This window comes from Somniosus microcephalus, chromosome 8, assembly GCF_052327205.1.
Source record: "Somniosus microcephalus isolate GS21.2 chromosome 8, FLI_Smic_1.0, whole genome shotgun sequence".
In the NCBI taxonomy this organism is placed as follows: Eukaryota; Metazoa; Chordata; class Chondrichthyes; order Squaliformes; family Somniosidae; genus Somniosus; species Somniosus microcephalus.
This window is the reverse complement of record NC_140994.1, coordinates 272,425,701-272,448,095: the sequence shown is the minus strand read 5'-3', so window position 1 is coordinate 272,448,095 and position 22,395 is coordinate 272,425,701. Positions and strand designations below refer to the sequence as shown.

At 50.4% G+C, this 22,395-nt stretch overlaps 1 protein-coding gene across 1 annotated transcript in view; it reads left to right on the top strand.

Moving 5' to 3' along the window:
* Nucleotides 1-22,395, top strand: part of LOC147114406 (15-hydroxyprostaglandin dehydrogenase [NAD(+)]-like) — a 367,352-nt gene that overhangs the window by 74,819 nt on the left and 270,138 nt on the right. The window contains exon 3 of the mRNA XM_085996081.1: nucleotides 1,643-1,749. Coding sequence (XP_085852207.1) covers nucleotides 1,643-1,749 — 107 coding nt within the window. The remainder of the gene's footprint in view (nucleotides 1-1,642; nucleotides 1,750-22,395) is intronic.

Sequence of the window (22,395 nt, the reverse complement as noted above, 5' to 3'; positions counted from 1 at the left end):
TCAGGGTCTCTGCTCCTGGTGTAGGGTCTCAGGGTCTCTGCTCCTGGTGTAGGGTTCAGGGTCTCTGCTCCTGGTGTAGGGTCTCGGGGTCTCTGCTCCTGGTGTAGTGTCTCAGAGTCTCTGCTCCTGGTGTAGGGTCTCAGGATCTCTACTCCTGGTGTAGGGTCTCGAGGTCTCTGCTCCTGGTGTAGGGTCTCAGGATCTCTACTCCTGGTGTAGGGTCTCAGGGTCTCTGCTCCTGGTGTAGGGTCTCAGAGTCTCTGCTCCTGGTGTAGGGTCTCAGGGTCTCCGCTCCTGGTGTAGGGTCTCGGGGTCTCTGCTCCTGTTGTAGGGTCTCAGGGTCTCTGCTCCTGGTGTAGGGCCTCAGGGTCTCTCTACTCCTGTGTAGGGTCTTGGGGTCTCCACTCCTGGTGTAGGGTCTCAGGGTAATTTCTCCTGATGTAGGGACTCAGGGCCTCTCTGCTCCTGGTGTAGGGTCTCAGGGTCTCTACTCCTGGTGTAGGGTCTCAGGGTCTCTGCTCCTGGTGTAGGGTCTCAGAGTCTCTGCTCCTGGTGTAGGGTCTCGGGGCCTCTGCTCCTGGTGTAGGGTCTCGTGGTCTCTGCTCCTGGTGTAGGGTCTCAGGGTCTCTGCTCCTGGTGTAGGGTCTCTGGGTCTCTGCTCCTGGTGTAGGGTCTCAGAGTCTCTGCTCCTGGTGTTGGGTCTCAGGGTCTCTGCTCCTGGTGTAGGGTCTCAGAGTCTCTGCTCCTGGTGTAGGGTCTCTGGGTCTCTCTGCTCCTAGTGTAGGGTCTCACGGCCTCTCTGTTCCTGGTGTAGGGTCTCGGGGCCTCGGAGTTCCTGGTGTAGGGTCTTGGAGTCTCGGAGTTCCTGGGGTAGGGTCTTGGAGTCTCGGAGTTCCTGGGGTAGGGTCTCAGGGTCATTTCTCCTGATGTAGCATCTCCGGGTCTCTCTGTTCCTGCTGTAGGATCTTGGGGTCTCAGAGTTCCTGGTGTAGTGTCTTGGAGTCTCGGAGTTCATGGTGTAGGGTCTTGAGGTCTCGGAGTTCATGGTGTAGGGTCTCGGAGTTCCTGGGGTAGGGTCTCAGGGTCATTTCTCCTGATGTAGGGTCTCCGGGGCTCTCCGTTCTTAGCTATGAGGCTGAGGGCCTTTGCCTGTTGCTGCAGAGCCGGGTCAGAAGACTTACCTTGGGGCTCCTCAATGTCTTGCTGCTGGGCTCTCTTCGACCCTCCAGTTTTAAGGGGGGCGGTGGTGGGGATGGGGGGGGCATCGGGAGGTTCCTGGTTCAAACCCACTGCTAGGTTTTGGGGCTCCTGATAGCTGCCAATGCTGGAAAAGGGGCGGGATGCTGGGAACGTCCCTCCTGATTCCATTGCGTCACTGATGGGCACTCTGTGGGGAAGCCCCAGAAATTTTGGGACAACTAAAAGGGGAGACTCAGGGAGACCGGTCCCCACTCCAGTGTCTGGGCCAAACGCGTTTCCTGGGGCAATGGTCAGAGAAACTCACCCAATTATTCACATGTACAAAGTACCCTTGACATTGAAACAACTGAAAGATCTTCACACAGTGAGTTACTCTGAGTAAAGTATTTGGTCCAGGACACTGCGAACATTTCAAATCAACTCCATTCACCCTCTTTTCCAGATTGTTTCAGCAAAACTGTTGAAAAGTTTCAGAAGTTGGACATTGTTTGTAACAACGCGGGGATCTATGAAGAAATGAACTGGGAGAAATGCATCAGTGTAAACCTGGTACGTATTCACGTGGTGGGTTCCCGAGGCTGAGGCTAAGGAGGTTTGTTACTTGTTCCCTCACCACCTGATGTACCTCAGCCCGGCAACGGTGTCCAGGACTCTGCCAGCTTGGTCAGTGGTGGTATTACTGAGCAGTCACATGCCACAGCCCATGCCACTACCCACCACTGACTGGTGATGGACATTGAGGTCCCCACCCAGAGTAAATTCTGTGCTCATGCTTCCCTCATGGAGATGTTCTGATCCATGGTGGTGGGAGGAGAAAAGGTTGCTGGGTAATCAGCAGGAGTTTCCCTTGATCTTGTTTGACCTGACAGTGTGACACTGATGTAAATGTTCAGCCGTGATCTTATTGAATGGCGGAGCAGGCTCAAGGGGCCAGATGGCCTATTCCTGTTCCAATTTCTGATGTTCTTAAGACACTTTATGTGGCCCACAGTGGATGTTGAAGCTGAGGCCCACGCCTGCGCTCTCCCCTGTTCTGGGGTACGGTAGCATAGATAATGTTACTGGACTAGTAATCCAGAGACCTGGACTAATGATCCAGAGCCGAACTCCCGCTGGTTCTCTGTCCCCTCTCATGCAGCTTTTTAACTCCTGCTCTCCTGGAGGTTGACAAAGATAGAAAAAGAAGAAAGGAGCACCTAACTCCCTTACTCACCAAACTCATAGGTTTACACTCTGTTCCAAGCTGCACTCCATGAGAAACTACACTGTAGCCTCTCTTATTTATATGAGTGAGATCTCTGGCAGTTACAGAACCAGATTTGATCAGTTAATTAATTAACTACTCTAACCTGCTCTCCAGCACAGAGCTTGCTTAGCCCTGCCCAAGCCTGGAAGAAACTTAAAACTTGAAATAGTGAATTTAAATGATCTGGACGAGGGAATTGGATGTAATATCTCCAAATTTGCAGATGACACAAAGCTGGGTGGAAGGGTAAGCTGTGAGGAGGATGTCGTGAAACTCCAGTACGATTTGGACAGGTTGGGTGGTTGGGCAGAAACATGGCAAATGCACTATAATGTGGATAAATGTGAGGTTATCCACTTTGGTGGCAAAAACAGGAAGGCAGATTATTATTTGAATGGCAATAGATTGGGAGAAGGGGAAGTGCAAAGAGACCTGTGTGTTCTTATGCACCAGTCTCTGAAGGTAAGCATGCAGGTGCAGCAGGCGGTTAAGAAGGCAAATGGTATGTTGGCCTTCGTAGCAAGAGGGTTCGAGTACAGGAACAAGGATGTCTTGCTACAGTTGTACAGGGCCTTGGTGAGACCACACCTTGAGTATTGTGTACAGTTTTGGTCACCTTACCTGAGGAAGTGTAATGATCAGTAACCTGTCATTCTGGAATGGTACACTAGGTGGTGCTGTATGTATATAAGAGTGGGCTACCCATGATGCACTAGGCTACCCACAAGGCAGCAGTCAAGATGGAGGTCTCTACAGATACTGTACCTAGTCCACATGTGCTCAATAAAGTGTCTAGCAAAAGCTAGCTGTTCTTAATAAAAACGACTAGTTATTAATGAACATAACATGGTACCAGGATTGGTAAGATCTGATGAATATTGTGCAACATGACATGGAGAATTTGAAGCCACCAGAGCATTTGAAACTCACAGGAAACGTCGACTACAATTGGCAGACTGTTAAACAACAATTCGAACTCTACATTGCTGCCACCAGGTACGGTATGAAGCCAGACGCAAGGGAAATAGCTTTGCTGCTCATGGTTGCAGGCCCACAGGCGATAGAGGTATTTAATACATTTGTATTTAATCCAGAGGAGAACAGAGAAAAATTAGACGATGTGCTAAAGAAGTTTGATACACATTGTTCTCCCAAAAAGAATGAAACCTATGAGAGGTTCATCTTCCATTCTCGGACACAGCAGCAAAATGAGACTTTTGATAGCTTTTTGACTGATCTGAAACTGAAAGCACAGACATGTAATTTCTCTGAGCTGAAAGCATCCATGATTCGTGACCAGATTGTGTTTGGTATTCATGATAAAAAATTCAGGGAACGTCTGTTGAGAGAAACCGAACTAACATTGGAAATTGCTGTGAAAATATGCCAAGCTAGCAAGCTAGCTCAAAAGCATGCCAAGACTTTCAGTGAAATCAATGATGATGTGATTGCAGTAAGTGCTGCTGTCGGTGCTGTGCCCTACAAGGGGAAGAAACATGGGCAGAACAGAAGTGAAAAGCAATCGGAGGAAGGAATTTTTAATTGTAAACGCTGTGGTTACAAACACCAGTTAAAACAATGTCCAGCGTTTGGAAAAATGTGCACAAAATGTCATGGAAAGAATCACTTTGTCAAACAATGCTTTTCAAAAGTAAAAACTAAGAAAGGGCAATGAGTTAATGTAATTGAGGACACTGATTTAAGTGAGACATGTTTTGTAGGAATGGTGTCATGTGACAATATCAAAAAGGATACAGAAAATGTGCAGCCCTCAGGAATTAACAATGCTGAACATAAAGTTAATGCAGTAAAAGAGGACAAATGGATGATCCCACTGCAGGTAAATGGAGCATTAGTTACATTGAAATTAGACACTGGGGCAAAAGCAAACTTAATCAGTATGAGTGACATTAACAATATGAAAGAAAAGCCCAAAATACAGAAAAAGTCAGCACTACTGAAGGACTATAATGGACAGAAAATAGATAGCTTAGGATGCAGACTTAAAGTGACAGTCAAAGACAAAGTGCATCATCTCATGTTTTCTGTTGTGGCTGAAGGACTTGATTCACTACTGGGTGACAAAGCTTGTGAGGACTTAAAACTGGTCAAGAGAGTCTACCGTATAAACTGTGCCATAAGCAGGCCAGATGACTCAGTGGATTCTGCAGTGAATAATTTCCAGGATGTGTTCAAAGGATTTGGAGTTCTACCATTCACTTACAAGATCCAGCTAAAGGAGAATGCTTAGCCAGTGGTACATGCTCCACAAAGAGTTCCAGCACCCCTGCGTGACCGGCTCAAGAATGAACTGGACAGAATGGCCACACTAGGAGTCATCAGGAAAGTCGAAGAGCCAACAGACTGGGTTAACTCCATGGTATATGTAAAGAAAAAGAACAATGATCTAAGAATATGCATGGATCCAAAGGACTTAAATGCAAACATAAAACGTGAACACTACCAGATTCCCAAGCGAGAAGAAATCACCAGTGAAATGTCAGGTTCCAGATACTTTACAAAGCTCGATGCCTCACAAGGATTTTGGCAACTAAAACTGGATGAAGAGAGCAGCAAATACTGTACCTTCAACACACCATTTGGCAGGTATTGTTTCCTCAGAATGCCTTTTGGGATAATATCTGCATCTGAAATCTTTCATAGAGCGATGGAACACATAATTGAAGGTCTGGAAGGAGTTCGGGTCTATGTTGATGACATCATCATCTGGGGCTCCACATTGAAAGAACACAATGAGAGACTGACTAAAGTGCTACAGAGCATACGCCGGAATGGACTGAAGCTCAACAAAGCCAAGTGTCAGTTTGGCGTCCAGGAAGTCACTTTCCTAGGAGATAATCTATCTGGTAAAGGAATAGAGCCAGATATGGAAAAAGTAAACGCCATACACAAAATGCCCCGACCCACTGATAAAAAGGTGTGCTACGCATCATGGGGATGATAAACTTCATTGGAAAGTTCATTCCTAACTTGTCAGTCAAGACAGCCTGTCTGCGAGACCTGTTACGTAAAACAAATGAGTTTGCATGGACAGAAAGACATGAACAAGAGTGGATAAACCTCAAAACAGTGCTGACAACCACACCTGTACTCACCTACTTTGACCCAACAAAAAGAATCAAAGTGTCAACGGATGCATCAAAAGATGGCCTCGGTGCAGTCTTGCTACAAGCAGAGGGTGAAGATTGGAAGCCTGCTGTCTATGCCTCCAGGTCTATGACTGATACTGAGTGTCGATACGCCCAGATTGAAAAGGAATGTCTAGGCTTGGTAGTTGGACTAGAAAAGTTTCATGGCTACATATATGAACTTCCCACCTTCACAGTTGAGACAGACCACAGCCCACTGGTTGCCATCATAAAAAAGTACCTGAATGAGATGTCTCCAAGGATTCAACGACTCATGATGAAGCTGCAAAGATATGACATTGAACTGATCTACACACCAGGCAAATACATAGTGTTAGCAGATGCACTATCCCGAGCACCCACAATGAGTCATGTGAGCTCTACTGAAGAAGACGTGGATGTTCATGTGAGTATGGTCACTGCTGCGCTGCCTGTGTCAGACACAAAATCAAAGCAAATAGCAGAAGAAACAGTAAAAGATACAGCATTACAAACAGTAATAGAGAACATTCATCATGGTTGGCCAGAAGGTTCCTGTCCAAAATATTTTCACATAAGGTCAGAATTGAGTGTCGCAAGTGGACTATTACTAAAACAGAACAGAATAGTCATTCCACAGGCTCTACGTCAAGACATGCTCAAAAGGATTCATGAGGGACACCTCGGAATTGAAAAATGCAAAAGGAGAGCAAGAGACACTGTTTATTGGCCTGGCATAAATAAGGACATTGAGAACATGATAGGCAAATGTGAGACATGTCAGAAACACCAAAACAAACAAGCAAAGGAACCAATGATAGGAGCTGACATACCAACAGCACCATGGCAAAAGGTTGGTTTGGACCTTTTTCATTTAAATGGTAAAGAATATCTAATAGTGATTGACTACTATTCTAACCGTCCTGAGATGGCGCTGCTCTCAAGCACTGCAGCAAGCAGTGTCATAATGCATGTGAAATCCATCTTCGCCAGACATGGAATTCCCAGGGTTGCCATTAGCGACAATGGTCCGTGCTTCAACTGTAAGGAGTGGCAACAGTTTGCAGCACATTATGACTTTCAACACATCACATCCAGTCCTTTGTATGCTCAGTCGAATGGTAAGGCAGAGAAAGGTGTTCAAGTTCTCAAGCAGCTACTGAAGAAAGCGACAGAAAGCAAGTCTGATCCTTATCTCGCCCTGCTGAGCTACCGAGCCTCACCTTTAGACTCTGGTTCTTCACCTGCTGAACTCCTAATGGGTCGCAAGTTGCGTACCACGCTACCCTGCTGTGCAAAAGCAAAGCAGAGTAAGGAACTGAGACAGAGACTTCAACTGTTAAAGCTGAAATAGAAATCATACTATGACAAGTCATCCAAAACTCTGAAACCATTGACAAGGGATGATGTTGTCAGGATTGAGGATCCAGATGCATGGAACAGGAAAGCTACAGTTCTTGAGGAAGTAGGACCAAAATCATACACTGTTAGAACTGAGGAAGGACAGATTCTCAGGAGGAACCGCCGTTCCCTCCTAAAAACACAAGAGACTATCGAAGAGCAAATCAATGACAATGCCGCAACTGAATCTTGTCACTCACCACCAGAACAATCTAACACAAATACACATACATATTATGTCCGTGTATAATTGAGACATGGACTGCAGGAGTTGGTTATAACAGGTCTTTACTGAATGGAGACAACCTGGAACTACTATGCAAATGTTACTACACAGGCTTATATACAGGGGTGGTCACTACTGGTACTGCAGTATACAGGGGCTGCAGAATATAGTTCCTTCTGCAAAGTACATACACTACAATTCCTCCCCTTTTAGCTAAACAGTACATAATATTTTGATTAACAATGAAATAACATATTTACAATTACAGTTGCTGGATACATTAGTTGAAGTTAAGCAATTATAAGTTCAGTCTTTGAGGAGGCTTCCTGATTCTGTCTGGATAACGCCTCTTTGGGGTATCAGGTTCTTCTGGCAAAGTTGAGTCGGGATCAATGTCGTTGTTTGGTTCGTCTGCTTCCAATATCACCGATTCTGAGGTACAGGCTCTCATGAAAACACATCAGACTTACCTGTGCTAAGAAGATCCACATGTGAAGTAAAAACGCCTGATAGACTTAATCTTTGAGAACAAAGAAAACTACATTGAAAATGTATTGACTGTTGAAGATGTTTATGTTGTTATTGATTGATATTGATTGATACTGATTTTGTTTAACCTCAAAGAAAGGGGGATGTAATGATCAGTAACCTGTCATTCTGGAATGGTACACTAGGTGGTACTGTATGTATATAAGAGTTGACTACCCATGATGCACTAGGCTACCTATAAGGCAGCAGTCAAGATGGAGGCCTCTACAGATACTGTACCTAGTCCACATGTGCTCAATAAAGTGTCTAGCAAAAGCTAGCTGTTCTTAATAAAAATGACTCATTATTAATGAACATAACAACCTGAGGAAGGACGTTCTTGCCATGGAGGGAGTGCAGCGAAGATTCACCAGGCTGATACCTGGGATGGCAGGAATGACGTATGAGGAGAGATTGTGTCAATTGGGCTTATACTCACTGGAGTTTAGAAGATTGAGAGGGGAACTCATCAAAACCTATAAAATCCTGTCAGGCCTGGACAGACTGGATGCAGGAAGGATGTTTCTGATGGCCGGCGAGTCCAGAACCAGGGGTCATAGTCTAAGGATAAGGGGTAAGCCATTTAGGACTGAAATGAGAAGTAGCGAGAGCTGGAGAGAGGACAGTTTGAAGGAGCGAGAGCTGGAGAGGACAGTTTGAAGGAGCGAGAGCTGTAAAGAGCAGTTTGAAGGAGCGAGAGCTGGAGAGGACAGTTTGAAGGAGCGAGAGTAAGAGAGGACAGTTTGAAGGAGCGAGAACTGGAGAGGACAGTTTGAAGGAGCGAGAGCTGGAGAAACAGTTTGAAGGAGCGAGAGCCGGAGAGGACAGTTTGAAGGAGCAAGAGCTGGGGAGAGCAGTTTGAAGGAGCGAGAGCTGGAGAGGGGACAGTTTGAAAGAGCGAGAGCTGGAGAGAGGACAGTTTGAAGGAGCGATAGCTGGAGAGACAGCTTGAAGGAGCGAGAGCTGGAGAGAGGACAGTTTGATGGAGCGAGAGCTGGTGAGGACAGTTTGAAGGAGCGAGAGCTGGAGAGACAGTTTGAAGGAGCGAGAGCTGGAGAGAGGACAGTTTGATGGAGCGAGAGATGGAGAGGACAGTTTGAAGGAGCGAGAGCTGGAGAGACAGTTTGAAGGAGCGAGAGCTGGAGAGAGGACTGTTTGAAGGAGTGAGAGATGGAGAGGACAGTTTGAAGGAGCGAGAGCTGGAGAGAGGACAGTTTGAAGGAGCGAGAGCTGGAGAGAGCAGTTTGAAGGAGCGAGAGCTGGAGAGAGCAGTTTGAAGGAGCGAGAGCAGGAGAGACAGTTTGAAGGAGCGAGAGCTGGAGAGAGGACAGTTTGAAGGAGCGAGAGCTGGAGAGGACAGTTTGAAGGAGCGAGAGCTGGAGAGACAGTTTGAAGGAGCGAGAGCTGGAGAGAGGACAGTTTGAAGGAGCGAGAGCCGGAGAGGACAGTTTGAAGGAGCAAGAGCTGGAGAGAGGATAGTTTGAAGAAGCGAGAGCTGGAGAGACAGTTTGAAGGAGCGAGAGCTGGAGAGACAGTTTGAAGGAGCGAGAGCTGGAGAGAGGACAGTTTGAAGGAGCGAGAGCTGGAGAGAGGACAGTTTGAAGGAGCGAGAGCTGGAGAGACAGTTTGAAAGAGCGAGAGCTGGAGAGAGGACAGTTTGAAGGAGCGAGAGCTGGAGAGATCAGTTTGAAGGAGCGAGAGCTGGAGAGACAGTTTGAAGGATCGAGAGCTGGAGAGAGGACAGTTTGAAGGAGTGAGAGCTGGAGAGGACAGTTTGGAGGAGCGAGAGCTGGAGAGACTGTTTGAAAGAGCGAGAGCTGGAGAGAGGACAGTTTCAAGGAGCGAGAGCTGCAGAGATCAGTTTGAAGGAGCGAGAGCTGGAGACCAGTTTGAAGGAGCGAGAGCTGGAGAGACAGTTTGAAGGATCGAGAGCTGGAGAGAGGACAGTTTGAAGGAGCGAGAGCTGGAGAGGACAGTTTGAAGGAGCGAGAGCTGGAGAGAGGACAGTTTGAAGGAGCGAGAGCTGGAGAGAGCAGTTTGAAGGAGCGAGAGCTGGAGAGAGGACAGTTTGAAGGAGCGAGAGCTGGAGAGAGGACAGTTTGAAGGAGCGAGAGCTGGAGAGAGCAGTTTGAAGGAGCGAGAGCAGGAGAGAGCATCCTTCGCACCCAAAGGAAAACGCCAACAAATGCATGCAGAGCCGAACTAGGCAGATACCCACTGATAATAAACATCCAAAAACGAGCACTAAACTTCCTAAATCACCTCAAATCTAGCTCCCCAGACACCCTTCATTTCAAAGCCTTTCAGACCCAAGAGCTAAACCCAGAAAAGAGTCCCCTGAGTCAGCTGCTACGGAAACTAAGTACTCAGCCGGACCCTGACCAGCCCCAGACCAACACAGCCGCCCAAACACCAATCCGAGTGAACCAAATCATTAAAAAATGCAAAGAAACCTACCTGGAACATTGGAACAAAATAACCGAAAGCCAAAGCAGATTAGAATGTTACCGGGCCCTAAAAAGAGAATATAAACTGGCAGACTACCTCACGACCATCAGAGACACAAAACAGAGACAGACCCTCACCAGGTACAGACTAAGCGACCACCAACTGGAAATTGAAAAAGGCAGATACAAGAAATCCTGGCAGCCTAGAGAGAATAGAATATGCGATCAATGTCTGGCTGGCGAGGTTGAAACAGAAATGCATTTCCTCCTAAAATGCGAAAAATTCAACACATCAAGAAACATATTATTCAACAAGCTAAGCCAAACAACCCCAGATTTCAAGGAATTGGATGATCTGTCAAAATTGAGATTAGTCCTAGGAGAAGGAGACAGACCATACCTTGGGGCCAAATATGTAACAACATGTCACAACCTGAGGACTGTTTAAAATTAAGACTGTTTAAAATTAATATTGAACGTACCAAATGAAGTACAAAGACTGTTTAAAATTAATATTGTTTAAAAGTAATATTGTATGTACCCAACAAATGTCAAATCGATTGACACCTACAGAATGTTGGAAAACTGTACCTTTTTGCTATGTAAGCTTTGGCAATATGGTTCTCTGTAAACTTTCATGCCAATAAAGCATTTTAATTGGAATTGGAATTGGAATTGGACAGTTTGAAGGAGCGAGAGCTGGAGAGGACAGTTTGAAGGAGCGAGAGCTGGAGAGAGGACAGTTTGAAGGAGCGAGAGCTGGAGAGGACAGTTTGAAGGAGTGAGAGCTGGAGAGACAGTTTGAAGGAGGGAGAGCTGGAGAGAGGACAGTTTGAAGGAGCGAGAGCCGGAGAGGACAGTTTGAAGGAGCAAGAGCTGGAGAGAGGATAGTTTGAAGGAGCGAGAGCTGGAGAGACAGTTTGAAGGAGCGAGAGCTGGAGAGACAGTTTGAAGGAGCGAGAGCTGGAGAGAGGACAGTTTGAAGGAGCGAGAGCTGGAGAGACAGTTTGAAAGAGCGAGAGCTGGAGAGAGGACAGTTTGAAGGAGCGAGAGCTGGAGAGATCAGTTTGAAGGAGCGAGAGCTGGAGAGACAGTTTGAAGGATCGAGAGCTGGAGAGAGGACAGTTTGAAGGAGCGAGAGCTGGAGAGGGCAGTTTGAAGGAGCGAGAGCTGGAGAGAGGACAGTTTGAAGGAGCGAGAGCTGGAGAGAGGACAGTTTGAAGGAGCGAGAGCTGCAGAGATCAGTTTGAAGGAGCGAGAGCTGGAGACCAGTTTGAAGGAGCGAGAGCTGGAGAGACAGTTTGAAGGATCGAGAGCTGGAGAGAGGACAGTTTGAAGGAGCGAGAGCTGGAGAGAGGACAGTTTCAAGGAGCGAGAGCTGGAGAGAGGACAGTTTGAAGGAGCGAGAGCTGGAGAGAGGGCAGTTTGAAGGAGCGAGAGCTGGAGAGAGGACAGTTTGAAGGAGCGAGAGCTGGAGAGAGCAGTTTGAAGGAGCAAGAGCTGGAGAGGACAGTTTGAAGGAGCGAGAGCTGGAGAGGACAGTTTGAAGGAGCGAGAGCTGGAGAGGACAGTTTGAAGGAGCGAGAGCTGGAGAGACAGCTTGAAGGAGCGAGAGCCGGAGAGAGGACAGTTTGAAGGAGCGAGAGCTGGAGAGAGGACAGTTTGAAGGAGCGAGAGCTGGAGAGAGGACATTTTGAAGGAGCGAGAGCTGGAGAGAGCAGTTTGAAGGAGCAAGAGCTGGAGAGGACAGTTTGAAGGAGCGAGAGCTGGAGAGGACAGTTTGAAGGAGCGAGAGCTGGAGAAACAGTTTGAAGGAGCGAGAGCTGGAGAGGACAGTTTGAAGGAGCGAGAGCTGGAGAGAGGACAGTTTGAAGGAGCGAGAGCTGGAGAGAGGACAGTTTGAAGGAGCGAGAGCTGGAGAGCAGTTTGAAGGAGCGAGAGCTGGAGAGACAGTTTGAAGGAGCGAGAGCTGGAGAGAGGACAGTTTGAAGGAGCGAGAGCTGGAGAGAGGACAGTTTGAAGGAGCGAGAGCTGGAGAGAGGACAGTTTGAAGGAGCGAGAGCTGGAGAGAGGACAGTTTGAAGGAGCGAGAGCTGGAGAGAGGACAGTTTGAAGGAGCGAGAGCTGGAGAGAGGACAGTTTGAAGGAGCGAGAGCTGGAGAGAGGACAGTTTGAAGGAGCGAGAGCTGGAGAGCAGTTTGAAGGAGCGAGAGCTGGAGAGAGGACAGTTTGAAGGAGCGAGAGATGGAGAGGACAGTTTTTAGGAGCGAGAGCTGGAGAGAGCAGTTTGAAGGAGCGAGAGCCGGAGAGAGGACAGTTTGAAGGAGCGAGAGCTGGAGAGACAGTTTGAAGGAGCGAGAGCTGGAGAGAGGACAGTTTGAAGGAGCGAGAGCTGGAGAGAGCAGTTTGAAGGAGCGAGAGCAGGAGAGACAGTTTGAAGGAGCGAGAGCTGGAGAGAGGACAGTTTGAAGGAGTGAGAGCTGGAGAGGACAGTTTGAAGGAGCGAGAGCTGGAGAGAGGACAGTTTGAAGGAGTGAGAGCTGGAGAGGACAGTTTGAAGGAGCGAGAGCTGGAGAGAGGACAGTTTGAAGGAGCGAGAGCTGGAGAGGACAGTTTGAAGGAGCGAGAGATGGAGAGAGGACAGTTTGAAGGAGCGAGAGCTGGAGAGAGCAGTTTGAAGGAGCGAGAGCTGGAGAGAGGACAGTTTGAAGGAGCGAGAGCTGGAGAGAGGACAGTTTGAAGGAGCGAGAGCTGGAGAAGCAGTTTGAGGGAGCGAGAGCAGGAGAGAGGACAGTTTGAAGGAGCGAGAGCTGGAGAGGACAGTTTGAAGGAGCGAGAGCTGGAGAGACAGTTTGAAGGAGCGAGAGCTGGAGAGAGGACAGTTTGAAGGAGCGAGGGCTGTAGAGACAGTTTGAAGGAGCGAGAGCTGGAGAGAGGACAGCTTGAAGGAGCGAGAGCTGGAGAGGACAGTTTGAAGGAGCGAGAGCTGGAGAGAGGACAGTTTGAAGGAGCGAGAGCCGGAGAGAGGACATTTTGAAGGAGCGAGAGCTGCAGAGGACAGTTTGAAGGAGCGAGAGCTGGAGAGGACAGTTTGACGGAGCGAGAGCTGGAGAGAGGACAGTTTGAAGGAGCGAGAGCTGGAGAGAGGACAGTTTGAAGGAGCGAGAGCTGGAGAGAGCAGTTTGAAGGAGCAAGAGCTGGAGAGGACAGTTTGAAGGAGCGAGAGCTGGAGAGGACAGTTTGAAGGAGCGAGAGCTGGAGAGGACAGTTTGAAGGAGCGAGAGCTGGAGAAACAGTTTGAAGGAGCGAGAGCTGGAGAGAGCAGTTTGAAGGAGCGAGAGCTGGAGAGAAGACAGTTTGAAAGAGCGAGAGCTGGAGAGAGCAGTTTGAAGGAGCGAGAGCTGGAGAGAGGACAGTTTGAAGGAGCGAGAGATGGAGAGGACAGTTTGAAGGAGCGAGAGCTGGAGAGAGGACAGTTTGAAGGAGCGAGAGCTGGAGAGAAGACAGTTTGAAGGAGCGAGAGCTGGAGAGAGCAGTTTGAAGGAGCGAGAGCTGGAGAGAGGACAGTTTGAAGGAGCGAGAGATGGAGAGGACAGTTTTTAGGAGCGAGAGCTGGAGAGAGCAGTTTGAAGGAGCGAGAGCCGGAGAGAGGACAGTTTGAAGGAGCGAGAGCTGGAGAGACAGTTTGAAGGAGCGAGAGCTGGAGAGAGGACAGTTTGAAGGATCGAGAGCTGGAGAGAGCAGTTTGAAGGAGCGAGAGCAGGAGAGACAGTTTGAAGGAGCGAGAGCTGGAGAGAGGACAGTTTGAAGGAGCGAGAGCTGGAGAGGACAGTTTGAAGGAGCGAGAGCTGGAGAGACAGTTTGAAGGAGCGAGAGCTGGAGAGAGGACAGTTTGAAGGAGCAAGAGCTGGAGAGAGCAGTTTGAAGGAGCGAGAGCTGGAGAGAGCAGTTTGAAGGAGCGAGAGCTGGAGAGAGCAGTTTGAAGGAGCGAGAGCTGGAGAGACAGTTTGAAGGAGCGAGAGCTGGAGAGGGCAGTTTGAAGGAGCGTGAGCTGGAGAGAGGACAGTTTGAAGGAGCGAGAGCTGGAGAGAGCAGTTTGAAGGAGCGAGAGCTGGAGAGAGGACAGTTTGAAGGAGCGAGAGCTGGAGAGAGCAGTTTGAAGGAGCGAGAGCTGGAGAGAGGACAGTTTGAAGGGGCGAGAGCTGGAGAGACAGTTTGAAAGAGCGAGAGCTGGAGAGAGGACAGTTTGAAGGAGCGAGAGCTGGAGAGAGCAGGTTGATGGAGCGAGAGCTGGACAGAGGACAGTTTGAAGGAGCGAGAGCTGGAGAGACAGTTTGAAAGAGCGAGAGCTGGAGAGAGGACAGTTTGAAGGAGCGAGAGCTGGAGAGCCGTTTGAAGGAGCGAGAGCTGGAGAGACAGTTTGAAGGATCGAGAGCTGGAGAGAGACAGTTTGGAGGAGCGAGAGCTGGAGAGACATTTTGAAAGAGCGAGAGCTGGAGAGAGGACAGTTTGAAGGAGCGAGAGCTGGAGAGATCAGTTTGGAGGAGCGAGAGCTGGAGAGACATTTTGAAAGAGCGAGAGCTGGAGAGAGGACAGTTTGAAGGAGCGAGAGCTGGAGAGATCAGTTTGAAGGAGCGAGAGCTGGAGACCAGTTTGAAGGAGCGAGAGCTGGAGAGACAGTTTGAAGGATCGAGAGCTGGAGAGAGGACAGTTTGAAGGAGCGAGAGCTGGAGAGGACAGTTTGAAGGAGCGAGAGCTGGAGAGAGGACAGTTTGAAGGAGCGAGAGCTGGAGAGAGGACAGTTTGAAGGAGCGATAGCTGGAGAGAGGACAGTTTGAAGGAGCGATAGCTGGAGAGAGCAGTTTGAAGGAGCGAGAGCTGGAGAGAGCAGTTTGAAGGAGCGAGAGCAGGAGAGAGGACAGTTTGAAGGAGCGAGAGCTGGAGAGGACAGTTTGAAGGAGCGAGAGCTGGAGAGACAGTTTGAAGGAGCGAGAGCTGGAGAGACAGTTTGAATGAGTGAGAGCCGGAGAGAGGACAGTTTGAAGGAGCGAGAGCTGGAGAGGACAGTTTGAAGGAGCGAGAGCTGGAGAGAGGACAGTTTGAAGGAGCGAGAGCTGGAGAGACAGTTTGAAGGAGCGAGAGCTGGAGAGACAGTTTGAAGGAGCGAGAGCCGGAGAGAGGACAGTTTGAAGGAGCGAGAGCTGGAGAGGACAGTTTGAAGGAGCGAGAGCTGGAGAGGACAGTTTGAAGGAGCGAGAGCTGGAGAGAGGACAGTTTGAAGGAGCGAGAGCCGGAGAGGACAGTTTGAAGGAGCGAGAGCTGGAGAGAGGACAGTTTGAAGGAGCGAGAGCTGGAGAGAGGACAGTTTGAAGGAGCGAGAGCTGGAGAGAGCAGTTTGAAGGAGCGAGAGCAGGAGAGACAGTTTGAAGGAGCGAGAGCTGGAGAGACAGTTTGAAGGAGCGAGAGCTGGAGAGAGGACAGTTTGAAGGAGCGAGAGCCGGAGAGGACAGTTTGAAGGAGCAAGAGCTGGAGAGAGGACAGTTTGAAGGAGCGAGAGCTGGAGAGAGCAGTTTGAAGGAGCGAGAGCTGGAGAGAGCAGTTTGAAGGAGCGAGAGCTGGAGAGACAGTTTGAAGGAGCGAGAGCTGGAGAGGGCAGTTTGAAGGAGCGTGAGCTGGAGAGGACAGTTTGAAGGAGCGAGAGCTGGAGAGAGGACAGTTTGAAGGAGCGAGAGCTGGAGAGAGCAGTTTGAAGGAGCGAGAGCTGGGGAGAGGACAGTTTGAAGGGGCGAGAGCTGGAGAGAGCAGGTTGATGGAGCGAGAGCTGGAGAGAGGACAGTTTGAAGGAGCGAGAGCTGGAGAGAGGACAGTTTGAAGGAGCGAGAGCTGGAGAGACAGTTTGAAAGAGCGAGAGCTGGAGAGAGGACAGTTTGAAGGAGCGAGAGCTGGAGAGATCAGTTTGAAGGAGCGAGAGCTGGAGAGCCGTTTGAAGGAGCGAGAGCTGGAGAGACAGTTTGAAGGATCGAGAGCTGGAGAGAGGACTGTTTGAAGGAGCGAGAGCTGGAGAGGACAGTTTGGAGGAGCGAGAGCTGGAGAGACATTTTGAAAGAGCGAGAGCTGGAGAGAGGACAGTTTGAAGGAGCGAGAGCTGGAGAGATCAGTTTGAAGGAGCGAGAGCTGGAGACCAGTTTGAAGGAGCGAGAGCTGGAGAGACAGTTTGAAGGATCGAGAGCTGGAGAGAGGACAGTTTGAAGGAGCGAGAGCTGGAGAGGACAGTTTGAAGGAGCGAGAGCTGGAGAGAGGACAGTTTGAAGGAGCGAGAGCTGGAGAGAGCAGTTTGAAGGAGCGAGAGCTGGAGAGAGGACAGTTTGAAGGAGCGAGAGCTGGAGAGAGGACAGTTTGAAGGAGCGAGAGCTGGAGAGAGCAGTTTGAAGGAGCGAGAGCTGGAGAGAGGAGAGTTTGAAGGAGCGAGAGCTGGAGAGAGGACAGTTTGAAGGAGCGAGAGCTGGAGAGAGCAGTTTGAAGGAGCGAGAGCAGGAGAGAGGACAGTTTGAAGGAGCGAGAGCTGGAGAGGACAGTTTGAAGGAGCGAGAGCTGGAGAGGACAGTTTGAATGAGTGAGAGCTGGAGAGAGGACAGTTTGAAGGAGCGAGAGCTGGAGAGACAGTTTGAAGGAGCGAGAGTCGGAGAGAGGACAGTTTGAAGGAGCGAAAGCTGGAGAGACAGTTTGAATGAGTGAGAGCTGGAGAGGACAGTTTGAAGGAGCGAGAGCTGGAGAGACAGTTTGAAGGAGCGAGAGTTGGACAGAGGACAGTTTGAAGGAGCGAGAGCTGGAGAGACAGTTTGAAGGAGCGAGAGCTGGAGAGAGGACAGCTTGAAGGAGCGAGAGCTGGAGAGAGGACAGTTTGAAGGAGCGAGAGCTGGAGAGAGGACAGTTTGAAGGAGCGAGAGCCGGAGAGGACAGTTTGAAGGAGCGAGAGCTGGAGAGGACAGTTTGACGGAGCGAGAGCTGGAGAGAGGACAGTTTGAAGGAGCGAGAGCTGGAGAGAGGACAGTTTGAAGGAGCGAGAGCTGGAGAGAGGACAGTTTGAAGGAGCGAGAGCTGGAGAGAGCAGTTTGAAGGAGCGAGAGCTGGAGAGAGGACAGTTTGAAGGGGCGAGAGCTGGAGAGAGCAGGTTGATGGAGCGAGAGCTGGAGAGAGGACAGTTTGAAGGAGCGAGAGCTGGAGAGAGCAGTTTGACGGAGCGAGAGCTGGAGAGAGGACAGTTTGAAGGAGCGAGAGCTGGAGAGATCAGTTTGAAGGAGCGAGAGCTGGAGAGCCGTTTGAAGGAGCGAGAGCTGGAGAGACAGTTTGAAGGATCGAGAGCTGGAGAGAGGACAGTTTGAAGGAGCGAGAGCTGGAGAGACAGTTTGAAGGAGCGAGAGCTGGAGAGAGGACAGTTTGAAGGAGCGAGAGCTGGAGAGAGCAGTTTGAAGGAGCAAGAGCTGGAGAGGACAGTTTGAAGGAGCGAGAGCTGGAGAGACAGTTTGAAGGAGCGAGAGCTGGAGCGAGCAGTTTGAAGGAGCGAGAGCTGGAGAGAGGACAGTTTGAAGGAGCGAGAGCTGGAGAGACAGTTTGAAGGAGCGAGAGCTGGAGAGAGGACAGTTTGAAGGAGCGAGAGCTGGAGAGACAGTTTGAAGGAGCGAGAGCTGGAGAGAGGACAGTTTGAAGGAGCGAGAGCTGGAGAGGACAGTTTGAAGGAGCGAGAGCTGGAGAGACAGTTTGAAGGAGCGAGAGCTGGAGAGGACAGTTTGAAGGAGCGAGAGCTGGAGAGGACAGTTTGAAGGAGCGAGAGCTGGAGAGAGGACAGTTTGAAGGAGCGAGAGCTGGAGAGGACAGTTTGAAGGAGCGAGAGCTGGAGAGACAGTTTGAAGGAGCGAGAGCTGGAGAGGACAGTTTGAAGGAGCGAGAGCTGGAGAGACAGTTTGAAGGAGCGAGAGCTGGAGAGAGGACAGTTTGAAGGAGCGAGAGCTGGAGAGAGGACAGTTTGAAGGAGCGAGAGCTGGAGAGAGACAGTTTGAAGGAACGAGAGCTGGAGAGGACAGTTTGAAGGAGCGAGAGCCGGAGAGGACAGTTTGACGGAGCGAGAGCTGGAGAGAGGACAGTTTGACGGAGCGAGAGCTGGAGAGAGGACAGTTTGAAGGAGCGAGAGCTGGAGAGAGGACAGTTTGAAGGAGCGAGAGCTGGAGAGAGCAGTTTGAAAGAGCAAGAGCTGGAGAGGACAGTTTGAAGGAGCGAGAGCTGGAGAGGACAGTTTGAAGGAGCGAGAGCTGGAGAGAGGACAGTTTGAAGGAGCGAGAGCTGGAGAGAGCAGTTTGAAGGAGCAAGAGCTGGAGAGGACAGTTTGAAGGAGCGAGAGCTGGAGAGGACAGTTTGAAGGAGCGAGAGCTGGAGAGGACAGTTTGAAGGAGCGAGAGCTGGAGAAACAGTTTGAAGGAGCGAGAGCTGGAGAGACAGTTTGAAGGAGCGAGAGCTGGAGAGGACAGTTTGAAGGAGCGAGAGCTGGAGAGAGGAGAGTTTGAAGGAGCGAGAGCTGGAGAGACAGTTTGAAGGAGCGAGAGCTGGAGAGAGGACAGTTTGAAGGAGCGAGAGCTGGAGAGACAGTTTGAAGGAGCGAGAGCTGGAGAGAGCAGTTTGAAGGATCGAGAGCTGGAGAGGGGACAGTTTGAAGGAGCGATAGCTGGAGAGACAGTTTGAAGGAGCGAGAGCTGGAGAGAGGACAGTTTGATGGAGCGAGAGCTGGAGAGAGGACAGTTTGATGGAGCGAGAGATGGAGAGGACAGTTTGAAGGAGCGAGAGCTGGAGAGACAGTTTGAAGGAGCGAGAGCTGGAGAGAGGACAGTTTGAAGGAGAGAGAGCTGGAGAGGACAGTTTGAAGGAGCGAGAGCTGGCGAGAGGACAGTTTGAAGGAGCGAGAGCTGGAGAGATCAGTTTGAAGGAGCGAGAGCTGGAGAGACAGTTTGAAGGAGCGAGAGCTGGAGAGAGGACAGTTTGAAGGAGCGAGAGATGGAGAGGACAGTTTGAAGGAGCGAGAGCTGGAGAGACAGTTTGAAGGAGCGAGAGCTGGAGAGAGGACAGTTTGAAGGAGCGAGAGCTGGAGAGAGGACAGTTTGAAGGAGCGAGAGCTGGAGAGAGCAGTTTGAAGGAGCGAGAGCTTGAGAGAGCAGTTTGAAGGAGCGAGAGGTGGAGAGACAGTTTGAAGGAGCGAGAGCTGGAGAGGGCAGTTTGAAGGAGCGAGAGCTGGAGAGAGGACAGTTTGAAGGAGCGAGAGCTGGAGAGAGCAGTTTGAAGGAGCGAGAGCTGGAGAGAGGACAGTTTGAAGGGGCGAGAGCTGGAGAGAGGACAGTTTGAAGGAGCGAGAGCTGGAGAGAGGACAGTTTGAAGGAGCGAGAGCTGGAGAGGACAGTTTGAAGGAGCGAGAGCTGGAGAGACAGTTTGAAAGAGCGAGAGCTGGAGAGGTCAGTTTGAAGGAGCGAGAGCTGGAGAGACAGTTTGAAGGATCGAGAGCTGGAGAGAGGACAGTTTGAAGGAGCGAAAGCTGGAGAGAGCAGTTTGAAGGAGCGAGAGCTGGAGAGAGGACAGTTTGAAGGAGCGAGAGCTGGAGAGAGGACAGTTTGAAGGAGCGAGAGCTGGAGAGACAGTTTGAAGGAGCGAGAGCTGGAGAGACAGTTTGAATGAGTGAGAGCTGGAGAGAGGACAGTTTGAAAGAGCGAGAGCCGGAGAGAGGACATTTTGAAGGAGCGAGAGCTGGAGAGAGGACAGTTTGAAGGAGCGAGAGCTGGAGAGTGGACAGTTTGAAGGAGCGAGAGCTGGAGAGAGCAGTTTGAAGGAGCCAGAGCTGGAGAGAGCAGTTTGAAGGAGCGAGAGCTGGAGAGGACCGTTTGAAGGAGCGAGAGCTGGAGAGAGCACAGTTTGAAGGAGCGAGAGCTGGAGAGGGGACAGTTTGAAGGAGCGAGAGCTGGAGAGAGGACAGTTTGACGGAGCGATAGCTGGAGAGACAGTTTGAAGGAGCGAGAGCTGGAGAGAGGACAGTTTGAAGGAGCGAGAGCTGGAGAGACAGTTTGAAGGAGCGAGAGCTGGAGAGAGCAGTTTGAAGGAGCGAGAGCTGGAGAGGGGACAGTTTGAAGGAGCGAGAGCTGGAGAGAGGACAGTTTGACGGAGCGATAGCTGGAGAGACAGTTTGAAGGAGCGAGAGCTGGAGAGAGGACAGTTTGATGGAGCGAGAGCTGGAGAGAGGACAGTTTGAAGGAGCGAGAGATGGAGAGGACAGTTTGAAGGAGCGAGAGCTGGAGAGAGGACAGTTTGATGGAGCGAGAGCTGGAGAGAGGACAGTTTGATGGAGCGAGAGATGGAGAGGACAGTTTGAAGGAGCGAGAGCTGGAGAGACAGTTTGAAGGAGCGAGAGCTGGAGAGAGGACAGTTTGAAGGAGCGTGAGCTGGAGAGAGCAGTTTGAAGGAGCAAGAGCTGGAGAGAGGACAGTTTGAAGGAGCGAGAGCCGGAGAGGACAGTTTGAAGGAGCAAGAGCTGGAGAGAGGACAGTTTGAAGGAGCGAGAGCTGGAGAGAGCAGTTTGAAGGAGCGAGAGCTGGAGAGAGCAGTTTGAAGGAGCGAGAGCTGGAGAGACAGTTTGAAGGAGCGAGAGCTGGAGAGGGCAGTTTGAAGGAGCGTGAGCTGGAGAGAGCAGTTTGAAGGAGCGAGAGCTGGAGAGAGGACAGTTTGAAGGGGCGAGAGCTGGAGAGAGGACAGTTTGAAGGAGCGAGAGCTGGAGAGAGGACAGTTTGAAGGAGCGAGAGCTGGAGAGAGCAGTTTGAAGGAGCGAGAGCTGGAGAGAGGACAGTTTGAAGGGGCGAGAGCTGGAGAGAGCAGGTTGATGGAGCGAGAGCTGGAGAGAGGACAGTTTGAAGGAGCGAGAGCTGGAGAGAGGACAGTTTGAAGGAGCGAGAGCTGGAGAGACAGTTTGAAAGAGCGAGAGCTGGAGAGAGGACAGTTTGAAGGAGCGAGAGCTGGAGAGATCAGTTTGAAGGAGCGAGAGCTGGAGAGCAGTTTGAAGGAGCGAGAGCTGGAGAGACAGTTTGAAGGATCGAGAGCTGGAGAGAGGACAGTTTGAAGGAGTGAGAGCTGGAGAGGACAGTTTGGAGAAGCGAGAGCTGGAGAGACAGTTTGAAAGAGCGAGAGCTGGAGAGAGGACAGTTTGAAGGAGCGAGAGCTGCAGAGATCAGTTTGAAGGAGCGAGAGCTGGAGACCAGTTTGAAGGAGCGAGAGCTGGAGAGACAGTTTGAAGGATCGAGAGCTGGAGAGAGGACAGTTTGAAGGAGCGAGAGCTGGAGAGGACATTTTGAAGGAGCGAGAGCTGGAGAGAGGACAGTTTGAAGGAGCGAGAGCTGGAGAGAGCAGTTTGAAGGAGCGAGAGCTGGAGAGAGGACAGTTTGAAGGAGCGAGAGCTGGAGAGAGGGCAGTTTGAAGGAGCGAGAGCTGGAGAGAGCAGTTTGAAGGAGCGAGAGCAGGAGAGAGGACAGTTTGAAGGAGCGAGAGCTGGAGAGGACAGTTTGAAGGAGCGAGAGCTGGAGAGACAGTTTGAAGGAGCGAGAGCTGGAGAGAGGACAGTTTGAAGGAGCGAAAGCTGGAGAGACAGTTTGAATGAGTGAGAGCTGGAGAGAGTACAGTTTGAAGGAGCGAGTGCCGGAGAGAGGACAGTTTGAAGGAGCGAGAGCTGGAGAGGACAGTTTGAAGGAGCGAGAGCTGGAGAGAGGACAGTTTGAAGGAGCGAGAGCTGGAGAGACATTTTGAAAGAGCGAGAGCTGGAGAGAGGACAGCTTGAAGGAGCGAGAGCTGGAGAGGACAGTTTGAAGGAGCGAGAGCTGGAGAGAGGACATTTTGAAGGAGCGAGAGCTGGAGAGGACAGTTTGAAGGAGCGAGAGCTGGAGAGGACAGTTTGACGGAGCGAGAGCTGGAGAGAGGACAGTTTGAAGGAGCGAGAGCTGGAGAGAGCAGTTTGAAGGAGCAAGAGCTGGAGAGGACAGTTTGAAGGAGCGAGAGCTGGAGAGGACAGTTTGAAGGAGCGAGAGCTGGAGAGGACAGTTTGAAGGAGCGAGAGCTGGAGAAACAGTTTGAAGGAGCGAGAGCTGGAGAGGAAAGTTTGAAGGAGTGAGAGCTGGAGAGACAGTTTGAAGGAGCGAGAGCTGG